The 14,843-nt window shown below is 44.5% G+C and overlaps 1 protein-coding gene and 1 pseudogene across 1 annotated transcript; both read left to right on the forward strand.

Moving 5' to 3' along the window:
- The first annotated feature begins 1,066 nt into the window (after positions 1–1,066).
- LOC138930650 (melanoma-associated antigen B10-like) lies at positions 1,067–1,965 on the forward strand. The gene is made up of 3 exons (XM_070291152.1): positions 1,067–1,102; positions 1,193–1,327; positions 1,462–1,965. The coding sequence occupies exons 1-3, from the start codon at positions 1,067–1,069 to the stop codon at positions 1,963–1,965; spliced, it is 675 nt and encodes a 224-aa protein (XP_070147253.1).
- Positions 1,966–11,592: 9,627 nt separating this feature from the next.
- Positions 11,593–12,621, forward strand: LOC138930651 (melanoma-associated antigen B4-like; annotated as a pseudogene).
- Positions 12,622–14,843: the final 2,222 nt, after the last annotated feature.

Below are 14,843 nucleotides of genomic sequence, written 5' to 3' on the forward strand. Positions count from 1 at the left end.
TCCTTCCCGGCAAACCCGCACCTACTCTACGCCTGGAAGCTCCGGCCTGGCTCTTAGGTGCAATGTCCATTGGTTACGCACACAGGTTCTCGGGACATAACCTGGGTCCAGAGGTGGTGGATCTGGGTGTGGGGTTGGAGAATCCTGGCTCTGTTCAGTAGAGGAAGTCTGGGATTCTGTGGAATGCAGGAGGGACCCGCGTGGGGACTGAGTGTCTCCACACCCCAGATTGGCGGCCACGCCTAACCCCTCAACCAGCGTGACTTGGCCAGAGAGCAACTGGTCAGCATCTGGGCAGTTCTAAATTCGGAGGGGCTCCCTGACTGCGATCACCAACACGGGATAATCGGGGAAGTGGGGACCTCGTTCTGAAGGTCTGGCAGCCGGTCAGCAGAGGGAGGATGTCAGGGCTCCGGAGGAGTCAGGGTAATGAACATCCTCTGCATCACACGGCCAACTCAGGACCCTCCCCTGTGACCAGCACTTCCTCCCAGCCAAACACAGGGCCAGGGGCGGTGGTTGTCAGGGGAGGCTGCAGCTTGGTTGTGAAGGGGCAGTATCGAGACAGCACAAGGGCAGGTCCCTGCTCCCTTCACTGGGGGCCTGAACATTCCCTCATGTCATTGTCTGGGGTGACAGGAAAGGTTGCAGCATCAACTTCAAAGCAAGAGAGGGAACAGGGTGGGTGGGTTTGGGGGCAGGGGGGATATGAGGGAGTCTTGCCCCAGTTTTCATCATGACTCTGAAATGTGAACTGAAAGGACCTGCCTCCCCTGCCAGCTCCCACAGGCCTCCTTCTAACGCCCAGGCAGGGCTGTCTGGCTGCGCCCCAGCAATCACTCTCACTTCTTACTCAGCAGTCTCAAGGACAGAGCTCACCAAGAGAACACGAGATTTATGGGTCCTAGAGCACTGGCCTCAAGGACCCTTCAGAGGCAGCTGAGTTCAAGCCAGGGAGGAATCTCCTCATTGCAGTTGCTCACAACATCTGCTTGTCCTTCCTCTAGGGGCCCTCCTTGCCTGCCACCCTGCCCACATGCGCTTGTGATCCATAACCTGTGTCACCATGCCTCAGAGGCACAAGAACAAGTACCATGCCCATGTGAGATTCCACTATCCCCAGGAGGCCCAGACCAGTGCTTCTGCAGCCCCCAAAGAGGAGTGCCCCTCCTCCCCCTCGTCTGTCCCTCAGGTTTCTCCCAAAGGTCCCCTGCTACTGGAGATCACCAGGAGCTTCAGGGAGCCATCACCCCTAGCTCTCCTGATGCACAGCTTTCCTGTGCAGGATCTGATGAAGGTGACCAGGGCCCAGAGGAGGAAAGTGCAGGTGCCTCCAAGGCAGCCCCTGCCACTCAGAGCCCTCACAAAGATCCTCTGCCCAGGAAAGCCAGCATGTTGGTGGAGTTCCTGCTAGAGATATAAACCAAGAAGGAGCCCATCTCGCACCACGCCCTGCTGAAGGTCACTGGCAGGAAGTATAGGCAGCACTTCCCTGAGATCCTCAGGAGAGCCTCTAAGCACATGGAGCTGGTATTTGGCCTCGAGATGATGGAAGTCAACCGTAGCAGGAACATCTATGCCCTCATCAAGAAGCTTAACCTCAAGGACAATGAAGGTCTGAGTGATGAGAAGGGTCTGCCCAAGTACCATTTTCTCACTGTGCTCCTAGGGATTATCTTCAGGAAGGGTATACTCACCATTGGGGAGGAGGCCTGGGAATTCCTTAGTGTGTTGGGGGTCTATACTGGGACGAGGCACTGGATCTTTGGGGAGCCCAGAAGGCTCATCACCAAAGATCTGGTGCAGAAGAAGTACTTGAAATACCAACAAGTGCCCAATGGTGGTCCTCCGCACTACGAGTTCCTGTGGGGCCCGAGAGCTTGTGTTGTGACCAATAAGATGAAGGTGTTGGAGGTGCTGGGCAAGAGCCACGATATGGTCCCGACTTCCTTCCCAGACCTCTAGGACGAGGCTCTGAGAGATCAGGCGGAGAGAGCAGGGCTGAGAGGCAGGGCCAGGGCTCCAACCATGGCTGAAGCCAGTGCCCCTTCCAGGGCCAAGTCCTATAGCTCCCTCCTCATCTAGGGAGGGCGGCCCTGACACTTTCTACCCTTTTGTGTTGGAACAGAGGTGTCAAGCTCCTAAATAGTAGAGAGCAGTAGTTTGGAGGGAACAAAAGTTGTATGTTCTTTACAGTTTTATGTAGTAAGGGAGTTTAGGTACAACTCATTTTAACAAAATATATATCTTTGTCCTTTATCCATAGGAGAAATATCTAGTGAAAGTTGATTTAAATTAGATTAAGGAGATGAGGGAGGAATTTAGTATTTTCAAGTGTTAATTACTTTTCATAAGGTTTATTGTGCTTCAGAATACAAGTGTATTAATCATATAAATCACATTGTTTGCTGTTTTAAAGTTTTGAAAGCCACACGTTAGGTATATGTAAAACACATTGAATCATAACTTCCATTAAATGAAAGACCAGTGTTTCTTAATCAGTATGACTCTGCTTTATATGTATTACATGCATTTCAGCATTCATGCAGGATAGGATTTAGCAGACTCCATTTATAGATGGATAACTTGCAATTTTCTCAGGTTCACAAGACTGATAAAGTGACCTTCATAAGACAAGTTCCCTGATGTGCAGTAGTCCAGAGTCCTTCCCTTTCTTTGCAAGGGCAAGAACTGAGGAAATCTCTTTTCACCAGTGACATATTTGGTACCGTGACTAGGATTGCTGCCATGGTGAACTCCAGTGGTCTTGCCCAAACTGCTGGCTGGAGACCCCTGACTTTCGCTCTCTCTCTCTCCCATGAACACTTGATTGCTGTCACTCTCTGCTTTTTTCTGTTCCATGACCCACAGGGCAAGATCTGGGTCAGCTCACTGTGTCATGGCTCCCCTCAATTAAGAGCTGCAAGGAGCACGCTCAGGCTGTGCATACTCAAAGAACACTTGGGTGGCAGTTGACACTGTCCTTAGGCCTGGTAGACACAGAATTTCCAATGGTGAAGGCACCATTGGAGTTATAAGTTTGCTTAAAACTCAACATTCAGAAAACTAAGATCATGGCATCCTGTCCCATCACTTCATGGCAAATAGATGGGGAAACAGTGGAAACAGTGTCAAACTTTATTTTGGGGGGCTCCAAAATCACTGCAGATGGTGACTGCAGCCATGAAATTAAAAGACGCTTACTCCTTGGAAGAAAAGGTATGACCAACCTAGACAGCATATTAAAAAGCAGAGATGTTACTTTGCCAACAAAGGTCCATCTAGTCAAGGCTATGCCTTTTCCACTAGTGATGTGTGGATGTGAGAGTTGGAGTATAAAGAAAGCTGAGCACCGAAGAATTGATGCTTTTGAACTGTGGTGTTGGAGAAGACTCTTGAGAGTCCCCTGGACTGCAAGGAGATCCAACCAGTCCATTCTGAGGATCAGCCCTGGGATTTCCTTGGAAGGACTGATGCTGAAGCTGAAACTCCAATACTTTGGCTATACCTAATGCAAAGAACTGAATTTTCTGAAAAGACCCTGAGGCTGGCAAAGATTGAGCGTATGAAGAGAAGGGGATGACAGAGGATGAAATGGTTGGATGGCATCTAGGAAGCTCAGAAAATACCAAGCAGGATAAACACAAAAGAAAAAAAAAATCTAAACTTTGGCATATCACACCCAAAACTTCAGAAAACCAAAAGGAAACATAATTCTTGTGGAACACAAGAGAAGAAAAAAAAAAGAACTTGCTATAGAAAAACAAGAGTAACAGTTCAGTTCGGTCGCTCAGTTGTGTCCAACTCTTTGCGACCACATGAATCGCAGCACACCAGGCCTCCGTGTTCATCACCATATCCCAGTGTTCACTCAGATTACGTCCATCGAGTCCGTGATGCCATCCAGTCATCTCATCCTCGGTTGTCCCCTTCTCCTCCTGCCCCAAATCTCTCCCGGCATCAGAGTTTTTTCCAATGAGTCAACTCTTATCATGAGGTGGCCAAAGTACTGGAGTTTCAGCTTTAGCATCATTCCTTCCAAAGAAATCCCAGGGTTGATCTCCTTCAGAATGGACTGGTTAACAATTACTTAAAATTTCTCTTCGTGAACCATGCTATCAAGAAAAGACCAGAATTGAAGTTTCAATTCATTGAAAGAAAAAAAAAACTAAAAAAAAACAACACTACTACCAACCTAGAATTTAGAAGCAAGTGGGGAAAATACTTCAAAAATAATGAAAAACAAAGACTTTATATAACAAACAAAAACTGATGGAAATCTAGCAGAACTACTCTGCAAGAAATGGTAAAAGAAATTTTTATGGGAAAAGGAAAATTATATAGGTCCGAACTCTGGTCTATGTAAAGAAAGGAACAGAGTTACAGAAAGAATAAATGAAGTTAAAATAAACCTTTGTATTACCTTCAATTGATCAAAAGATAAGTATTTATTGAAAATAATAGAAAACCAACAGTGCATCTAGTGATTATACCTTATGGATAAAAGAAAAAAGGCAGAAATGGTTGCAAGGCCAGGAGAGGAGGAACTGGGAAACAAGATACTTGCACCAACCATGAAGCAGGATGGTGTTATTTAAAAGAGAATTTGAATGAGTTGCAAATGTATCATGCAAACTCTACAAAAAACAGCAAAAAAAATTTAAACATATAACTGATCTCCCAAGAGGAGAGAAAATGAAATAATGTTAAATCTTCATTTAAAAGTAGACAAGGCAGGAAAACAGCAGAATATTAACACAGCAATAACAACAACAAAGAATAAATTCAATGAATAAAAAAAAGGAGATTCAACCAATCCATTTTGAAGGAGATCAGCCCTGTGATTTCTTTGGAAGGAATGATGCTAAAGCTGAAACTCCAGTACTTTGGCCACCTCATGCGAAGAGTTGACTCATTGGAAAAGACTTTGATGCTGGGAGGGATTGGGAGCAGGAGGAGAAGGGGACGACAGAGGATGAGACGGGTAGATGGCATCACTGACTCGATGGATGTGAGTCTGAATGAACTTCGGGAGTTGGTGATGGATAGGGAGGCCTGGCGTGCTGTGATTCATGGGGTCACAAAGAGTCGGACATGACTGAGTGACTGAACTGAACTGAAACAAACTCTGCATAATCACTTTTAATGTGAATGGTATAAATATACAAATATAAAGTAGAGATTTATGAAAAGAAATTGAAACAACAAAGTATACCTAGCCCTTGCTGTCCATCTTTATTTTGGGCTTCCCTGGAGGCTCAGATCATACAGAATCCACACGCATTGCAAGAGACCAAGGTTGGATACCTGGGTTGGGAAGATTCCCTGGAGTAGAGCATGGCAGCCCACTCCAGTACTCTTGCCTGTAGAATCCCCATGGACTGAGGATTCTGGCAGGCTATGGTCCATGAGCTCGCAAAGAGTCAGACATGACTGAGCGACTAAGCACATGGGATCTATAAGAAATCCCTTCTAAATTCAAAGACATGAATAGATTAAAAGTAAAAGGACAGAGAAAACTATACGATGCTAATATGAGTGGTAAAAAAAAAAAACTGTACTCACTGAAACTCTTTCTGGTAAAGCAGTATTCAGTACAAGAAAATCAGAAATAAAAATGGGCAGTATTAACAACAATTAATGAGATCTAAATGACATTTATAGAATATTGAATGACACCAGGGAAACACATTATTTTCAAGTTCACATGGAACATACATCAAGACAGATCACAGTCTAAGCCATAAAATGTACATCATCAAATTTAAAATAATACTAATAATACAGAGAATGCTCTCAGAATGAGACGAAAATAAACTAGAAATTGATAACCAAAAAACAGCAGGAAAGTTAAAGATTATTTGCAGACTAAACAATAAACATCTAAATAACACATGGGCCAAAGAGAAACTCTAATGAGAAATTTTAAAATATTTTAGAAAACAAAAACAGAAGTTGTGTGATACAGCAAAATCAGTAAAGAGATATATACAGCATTGAGTGCCTATAACAAAGAAAACCTACAATTAATAACTTAAGCTTCTATATTAGTAAACTTGTAAAAGAAAAGAAAAAGCAGAGGAAGAATAAATCAAAGCGGAAACCAATGACACTGAAAAAAGGAAGGTAATACAGAAAAAGAACAAAACCCAAGGAAGTTTCTTTAAAGATACAAAATAAAAAGAAGATAAAATTCTCCCTAGGCTAAACAAGGAAAAAGAGAGAAAACACAAATTAAATTACTAATAGCAGATTTGAAGGAAGGGCTATTACTACTGATTCCATGGACATTAAAAGGATAATGAGTGAATATTACAAACAACTCTGTGCCTACAAAAATGAAAGGTTCAGTTGAGAAACTGCTTGAAGGGATAACTTAGCACCACTTTCACAAAGAAAAATACATACTCTGAATAGGTCATATCTATTAAAGAAATTTAATCTATAGCTAATAAGCTTCCAATAAAGACAGTAACAGACCCAGAAGTTTCCACTGATGAATTCTATCAACAATTTAAGGAAGAAATGATAACAATTCTCTACAATCTCTCCCAGAAAATAGAAGCAAAAGGAACACCTAATTCCTTTCTGTGAGGTGAGTATTATACTCAAACATCTACATCATATGAAGAAATTAAAAGAAAAAAAAATTGCACACAAATACCTCTCATGAACATAGAAGCAAAATCCCCAACAAAATATAAGAAAAGAAACCTAACAATCCATAGAAGGAATTACATAATATATCTAAGTAGGATGCATTTCAGATGTGTAACATTTGGAATTCAGTGATCATAAATCATAATAACCATATATTCTAAGGAAGATAATCACAAGATCAGATGAACAAATGAAAGGAAAAAAATCATCTGATAAAATACAACACCCATTCATCATCAAAATTCTCAGCAAACTGGATACAGACAGGCATTTCCTAGGCTTTACATACAACATCTGAAAAGAAATACAGGTAAAACATCATACTTCACAGTGAGAAGACAGATGCTGTCATACTAAGGTGAGGAACAAGGTGAGGATATCTCTTCTCACCATGCCTATTCAACACTGTACGGAAAGGCCTAACCAATGCAATGAGATAAGAGAAGGAAGCAAAAGATACAGATATTTGGAAGAGAAAAATGGAATTATAGTCATCAATAAGAAACTCCTGGCATTAATAACCCAGGAGTATAGGGTAACAAGGTTAATATAGGATCAATATATAATTATTATTAATAAGGCTAATATATAATAGTCAACTCTTTTCCAATAAACAGATGGAACTTGCAATTAAAAACACCATTTAAATTACCACCAAAATATATTAGAAATAATTCTTTAAGAAATATGTGTAAGATTTACATGAGAAAAACTCATGAACTGCATTGAAAAAACTTAAAGATCTAAATAAATAGACATGCCATGTTCATCGATAGGCAGATGCTATATTGTTGAGATTCACTTATTTCCAACTTAGCCTAGATACTTAATGCAATTCTGTTCAAAATTCCAGCAAGTTAGCTTGTAGATAGATAGCAGCCAACAATTTAAATTTTATGTCAAAAATGAAATGATCCATAATACCCACTGAAGTCAATATGAAAGATCAAAGTCAGAGAATTGATATTACTGGATTTCAAAACTTATTTTAAAGCTACAATACTCAAGACTGTATGCTATTAACAGAATACTAGACAGATCAGTGGCACAGAACAGAAAATCTAGAAACAGACACCCCTAACACTCAACTGACCTTTAACAAAGGCGCAAAGGCAATTTAATGGAAAAGGACAGTCTTTTAAACTTACAGTCCTGGGATAACTAGACATCCATAACTAAGAAAAATGAATCCACATACAAACTCTAAACCTTTCAAAATAATTAACTCAAAAGGAATCACAGACCTAAATGAAAAACTCACAATTTGAAAAAAATTGCAGTGACATCCCTGGCAGTCCACTGTTTAAGACTCAACACTTCCACTGCTCAGGGAAGAGGTTTGATCGCTGGTCAGGGACTAGGATTCCACATCCCATATAGAATAGGCAAAAAAATCTGGAAGATAACTCGGGGATGAAACTTGAGTTTGGTAATGAGATTTTAGGCACAACACCAAAAGCACAGTCCAAGAAAGAAAATAATAAGTGGAAACTTGTTAATATTAAAAACTTCTATCTGCAAAATATACTATTAAGAGAATGAGAAAGAAAGGCCACAAAAGGGTAGTTACAAATCTATTTGCAGGGCAAGAATCAAGACACAGACCTAGAGAATGGGCATGTGGACACATCGGGGGAAGCAGACAGTGAAACGAATTGAGAGAGTGTCTGGACAAATATGCACTACCATGTGGACAACAGGCATGTGGGGGAAGTTGCTGGGTGACACAAGGATCAGCTCTGTGAAGACCTCGACGGGTGAGGTTGAGGGTGGGAGGGAGTTTCATGAAGGAGGGGATATATGTATACTGTGAGCTGCTTCATACAAGAACCTGACACACCATTTAATTATCTTCTAATTAAAAATAGTTGCTAAAAAATCTATGATTTTAAAAACTAGAAAAAAAATCTGGAGAATTCCACGTAGCCACGAGAGTTATATACAACAATGCCAAATAAATAAAAGTCGGAAGAAATGAAAAGCAAAAGATCACAATAACATTCTGATTCTCAAATTAAAAATCTTAGAAAACAGGACAGGAAATATTCAAACATATAAGACAATTCAAAAATCTAGAAAGAAGAAAAAGATCACGACAGCAAAATCATCCAGTTGGTCTGGAAGAATCAACAATTACTTACACCAAGTAATAGAAAATACACCATGAACAAAAGCAACCATAGAAAAAATTTACCTACAAAGAAACTTTAGAGAAATATATACGGTCTTCGTGGAGGCAACAAGAAGAATTTCCTGGGAGTCTTAGGAAAAACAAGGCTCAAATAGAATAGTATGTTCTGTATATTCACGACGAACAGATATTGTAAGACTGTCCATTTTCTGTAACTCCTTACAGATTTAGTACCACATTCAGAGTAGCTGAGACCACAATGAAACAGGGTCTGCTGATTTTTGTACCCAGAAGTAACCATGGAAATCTTATGGAAGGAATGAAGAAAACTATTAACAAAAGTGAAAACATAAAATTAAATAATCCCTGATGGACAGTAAGTCTCCAGTGAACTTGACCCTATGTGTGCCCAGGTGGGGGAGTACTTAAGAGACTGGCACAGATGTGCAGCCTGCAAGGGAAGCAGACAGCAGGATCAGCTGCAAAAGGCTTTAAACTTGAGCCCTGGGATCATGAATCTCCACTGCTTCACTGAAGAAATCTGAGGCAGCACCTACGAGGGCCCATGCCAGGACCAAGGGGCACCAAAGCTTGACTTGGATGTGGCAGTACACTAGAGTGGGTTGCCATGCCCTCCTCCAGGGGGTCTTCCCAACCCCCGGATTGAACCTAGGTCTCCCGCACTGCAGGCAGATTCTTTACTGTCTGAGCCACCAGGTAATGCTCAGTTCAGTTCAGTTCAGTCACTCAGGGGATGAGAACTGGCCCTTTGAAACGATCACCTTAATAGACTATCACCCAGAGACTAAAAGAGGAGAGTTATTATCACAGGAATTGTACAAAACGACAGAACTTCATCTCAGAACTTTTGAGCAATGACCCTGCAGTCGACTGAGAGCCCACAGTGACAACTGTCAGGCTAAGGAGCCCCTTCACTTACTCTTCTGGAATTGTATGAGCATGGCTTGGGACAGGGGTGGACTTATACCAGTAAGGGAAGGATTTCCAGGCCCTGTCAGCAGTCAATATGAATGAAGTTTCTGAGTGAGATGTGAGGGGTTCCACACCTCAGAAGACAGTCTCCCATCCTTGCCTCTCAGCTCATCTTACCTGTAGCGGCCATGTCCAGGAAGCCTCGGGTAGAAATGGTGAGATGAGACGTATGTGCACTTCATACCAGGAGACTCGGGGGTTCACATTTTCGATATGAGGCCTTGTCCTCGGATCAGCCGATGGGACGTAGCCCAGCATCTACAGGGGTTAAGGCAAGGCATGGTGAATGACAGAGTATCACTTACTCCAGAAGAGGGAGCCCAGAGAGCCCTCGCTGTTGGTCTCATGGGCTCCAGGACGGCTGTTAGGCGTAGGCTCCCCAATTCTTCCTGCTGTGGGTGCTGAGACAAGTGAGAGGCATGGGGTGAGCCAGGGACGTCCCAGGACCCCTTAAGAGTCAAAGCAAATTCCACGTACCAATCCCAGGAGAAGCTCCCCCGGAACCCCGCCTGTCCAGGTTCAGCCCCTCCTGTCCTCTTGGAGCCCAGATGCGCATGACAGGAAGTGACGCCCTCCAAAGCACGCTGGGGGAGCGATGCCATCCTTGACAGTGCCGCTATCTCTGAGAGCTGCCATTGACGGTGGCCAGAGGGATCAGTCCCAAGTGCCACCGTGCGTCAAGATCGGACGTGACGTGAGTTACGAATGCAGGGACACGTCTCTGCACCCTGAATCCCTTTTCTATCTGAAAAGAGGGGGCCACACAGCCTCTGGCCCCCCTAGCACTCAGACCAGAGGATCCAGCCCAGCTCTTAGGCCCCAAGACCATACACTAACCCCTAGGGGGTGTCGGGAAAGAATGCCTCAGTCAGGCTCTGCTGGACCCCAGCTCTGCTCAGTAGAGGGAGAGCCATGAGCCCTGTAGAGTGAAAAAGAGATCCTCAGGGGGACTGAGGGTTTCCATGCAGCAGAACGGCAGCCATGTGTAAACTCACCACGATTTGGCTGTGGATTATCTGGGCATCCACCGGGCTGCTCTAAAGGCTGAGGGGCTCCCTCACTGTGACTTTGGACACGGAACACTCACAGAAGAGGGGACTTGGGTCTGAGGGGCTGGCAGCTGGTCAGTAGAGAAAGGATGTCAGGGTTCGGGGAGAGTCACGATGAGGACCAGCCTCCCTGAAAAACGGGCGTCTCTACCCTCCCCTGTGATCATCGCTTTCTCCTGGCCAAACATGGGAAAGTGGGCGGCGGTCTGAGAGGGGAGCTTGGAGCCTGGTTGTGAAGGGGCAACCAGGAGACAGCAAAAGGGAAGGTCCTGGGACCCTCCATGGGAGGCTGAGTACGACCTCCTCTCCTCATCTTTGGTGACAGGGAAGGTGGCAGCATCAATTTCAGACAAGAGAGGGAACGGGCTGGGTGCAAGAGAGGGGGCGTTGAATATGGGGGAGTCTTGCAACAATTTTCATCCTGACTCTGAATGTAAGCTGAGAGGACCTGCCTCCCTTGCCAGCCCCCAATGCCCAGCCCCTTCTAACGCCCAGGCAGGACTGTCTGATGCACCCCAGGGCTCACTCTCCCTTGCTACTCAGCAGTCTCAGGGGACAGGCTGACCAGGAGAATAGGAACCCTGTGAGTCTTAGAGCCCTGGCCTCGAGGACCCCTCAGAAGTGGCTTCCATTCAAGCCAGGGAGGACTCTCCTCACTGAAGGTTCTCAGAGCATGTCCCTGAGCATGTCCCTCCAGGTGCCCTCCTTGCCTGCTTTCCTGTGTGAACTCCCACCTCCGGTACCTAACCTGCTGTCAGCATGCCTTGCAGGCACAAGAACAAGTCCCGTGCCTGTAGGAAACAACCACCAGGTCGGGGGGACACTCAGGAGGCCCAGGCCAGTGCTGCTGCAGCCCCAAAGGAGGAGTGCCCCTCCTCCCCATCTTCTGCCCAGAAGGGTTCTCTCCTGAGCTCCCCTGCTGCTGGTGATCACCAGGAGCTTGAGGGAGCCATGGCCCCTAGCTATCCTGATGCAGGGCCTTCCTGTGCAGGATCTGATGAAGGTGCCCAGGGCCCAGAGGAGGAAAGTGCAGGTGCCTCCCAGGCAGCCCCTGCCACTCAGAGCACTCGCAAAGATCCTCTGGCCAGGAAGGCCAGGATACTGGTGGAGTTCCTGCTGGAGAAGTAAACCAAGAAGGAGCCCATCACGCAGAAGGCCCTGATGAAAATCGTCAGCAGGAAGTACAGGCAGCACTTCCCTGAGATCCTCAGTACAGCCCATGAGCGCCTGGAGCTGGTCTTTGGCCTGGAGATGAAGGAAATCGACCGTAGCAGGAACATCTACACCCTCATCAGCAAGCTCAACCTCGGGGGAAACGATTGTCCGAGTGGTGAGGGGGAGCTTCCCAAGTCCGGTCTCCTCATGGTGCTCTTCGGGGTCATCTTCATGAATGGTAACTGCGCCACCGAGCAGATCTGGGAATTCCTCAGTATGTTGGGGATCTATGCTGGGAGGAGGCACTGGATCTTTGGGGAGCCCAGAAGGCTCATCACCAAAGATCTGGTGCAGAAGGAGTACCTGAACTACCGCCAGGTGCCCAATAGTGATCCTCCCCGCTATGAGTTCCTGTGGGGCCTGAGAGCTTGTGCTGAGACCAGTAAGATGAAGGTACTGGAGGTTCTAGCCAAGTTCCAAGGTAGGGTCCCTAGTTCTTTCCCAGACCTCTATGACGAGACTCTGAGAGATCAGGCGGAGAGAGCAGGGCTGAGAGATGCTGCCAGGGCTCCACCCATGGCTGAGGCTAGTGCCCCTTCCAGGGCCAAGTCCCGCAGCTCCTCCCACATCTAGGGATGGGGCAGGGCACTTTGTTCCCTTTGTGTTGGAAGAGAGAAGTCAAGCTCCTAAATAGTGCAGAGCAGTAGTGGTGGAGGGAACAAAACCCATATCTTCTTATGGTTTTAAATGGTAAGCGAGTTTAGGTCTAGTTTAACAGAATATATATCTGTTTTCTTTTATCCATATGAGAGATACATAGTGAATGAGGATTTAAAGTAGAAAGGTGAAGAGGTGAAAGAGGTGTTTAGTATTTTCAAATGTTCTTACTTTGGATAAGTTTTATTGTGCTTCAGAATTCAAATGTATGAACTATATAAATCATAGTTTGTAGCTGTTTTAATGTTTTAAAAGTTTGGGTATTTGCAACACACACTGAAAGTACTGAATATATTGTTCATAATGCAAACAAGATAACATGACATTAGAACATAATGTTTCTTCAAGAGCAGTCAGCTTCTAAAGAGTGTGTGGTAGTAGGGGGTAGATCACATTTATTTCGATCATATTTCTCTGTTTCACACGAGTAACTTCTACATATTATATGTTTCATTTATTTCAAATATTTTTACTTCTAAGAGGTTGTTTTTCTTAAGAGTATTAATTTGGTAATGGCACTGCTGTTATATTCACTGCTGTTTTAAACGTTTTAAAGGTACAGTTTTGGTAGACATAAAAGATATTCAAGAGCCATCTATATTGTCTTTCTGATCTGCAAGTAGGTAAAAAAGCATTGCAAGAGTGATTTTCATGCTACTGTGAAAGAAGACCACAGAAACTATTGAGAAACAAAAACAAAATGGAGAAAAGAATAGAGTAAAACGTCTTCAACTTGTGGTTTACCATATTTCTTTTAAACATTCTTTTAGTAAAAATAAAAAATACTCTGACTTATTTAGCTCATTTAAGAATATTTGTTTCTTTTCTCCTAATTCACTGCATATTCTCTGGTCTCTTCTAGATTAAAAATAAACTCAGATGGGAAAGTGGTATTTGAGGGGTTCACAGTAATCATACCTTCTACTTATTACAAACCAATACTTCTTCATCAGTATGCCACTGCTTTATATGTAGTACATGCATTCCAGCATTCATGCAGGATCAGATTTAGCAGACTGCATTTAGGGATGGATAACTTGCCAATTTCTCAAGTTCACAAACTGATGAAGTGACTTTCCTGGGACTAGTCCCCCAATCTGGATTAGTGCAGAGCCCACAATGTGCCACTTCTCCCAGCCTAAGCAAAAAAGCATGTCTTTTCATTCAATTTTCCTCTAAACACTCCAAAAAATCTGTCTTGTTGGATACCTGGGGCCCTGTCCCAAAGAACTGTTTTGCAATAAAGTTTTAAAAATGCTGATAAATGAATGGTATGAAAGAAGACAAAACTACTCAGGGACAAGGTGGTCATGAACACATGCAATGTCAGATACCCTGAAAAGATCAACATGCCCTCATTTATCCTTCCTGATTCTCAGGGACATAAAAGCCTTAGCTTAAGCACTGTGTCCTCAGGTCAATGGATGGAAGAGTCCCAGCCTCTGATAGTTATCAAGGGGAAGATTTTAGAACACTAGGGGTCCCACAAACTATATCCTGCTTCTTGCCTTGTGTGGCCATGGGGAGAGCAGTCTGTCTGAGGTGAGCCTTCCTTTCCTGCAGCACAAGGGTGGAGGGGTTCTCAGGGAGTTGAGCATCTTCGTCTTGCGGCAGCAGCTGCAATTCTGCCCAATTCTGTTAGGAGATCCTAACAGGCCATCATAGGATTTACAGTGAGTACACTGGGTGCTGATGAGTGGACCACCCCCCCACAGCAAGGGGGATGGCACGGAGGAACAGGCAAGGGTAGCCAGGGAGTAGCTCTCTCCGCTTCCCTTCTCTTATCTCAAGAAGGTGAAATCTAGGCCACAGGCCAGCTTATTCAGCCATTAGGTGGATTCTGATATGCTACCCAAAGTCAAGGTAAGAAACCTGATCTAAGACTGGGGGACCACTGACTCCAGAAGAGAGTGGAGCCCTAGAATGTTCTTCTCCTCAGAAGGCCCCAATAGCTTTGCACACCTCTGGTTCACCCTGTCTTCCAACCCAGAACTTCCAAGAAGGTAATGCCTTTGTGACGAGGAGCATAGCCTTAGGTGAGCAGAGGCTGCAGTCTGGGTCTGGTCAGGAATGAGGATGAGATCCCTGAATGAGGGTCAAGTGGACCACTCAGCCCAGAACAGGGGAGACTGTGGAGG

This window comes from Ovis canadensis, chromosome X (genome assembly GCF_042477335.2).
Source record: "Ovis canadensis isolate MfBH-ARS-UI-01 breed Bighorn chromosome X, ARS-UI_OviCan_v2, whole genome shotgun sequence".
NCBI classification, from domain to species: Eukaryota; Metazoa; Chordata; class Mammalia; order Artiodactyla; family Bovidae; genus Ovis; species Ovis canadensis.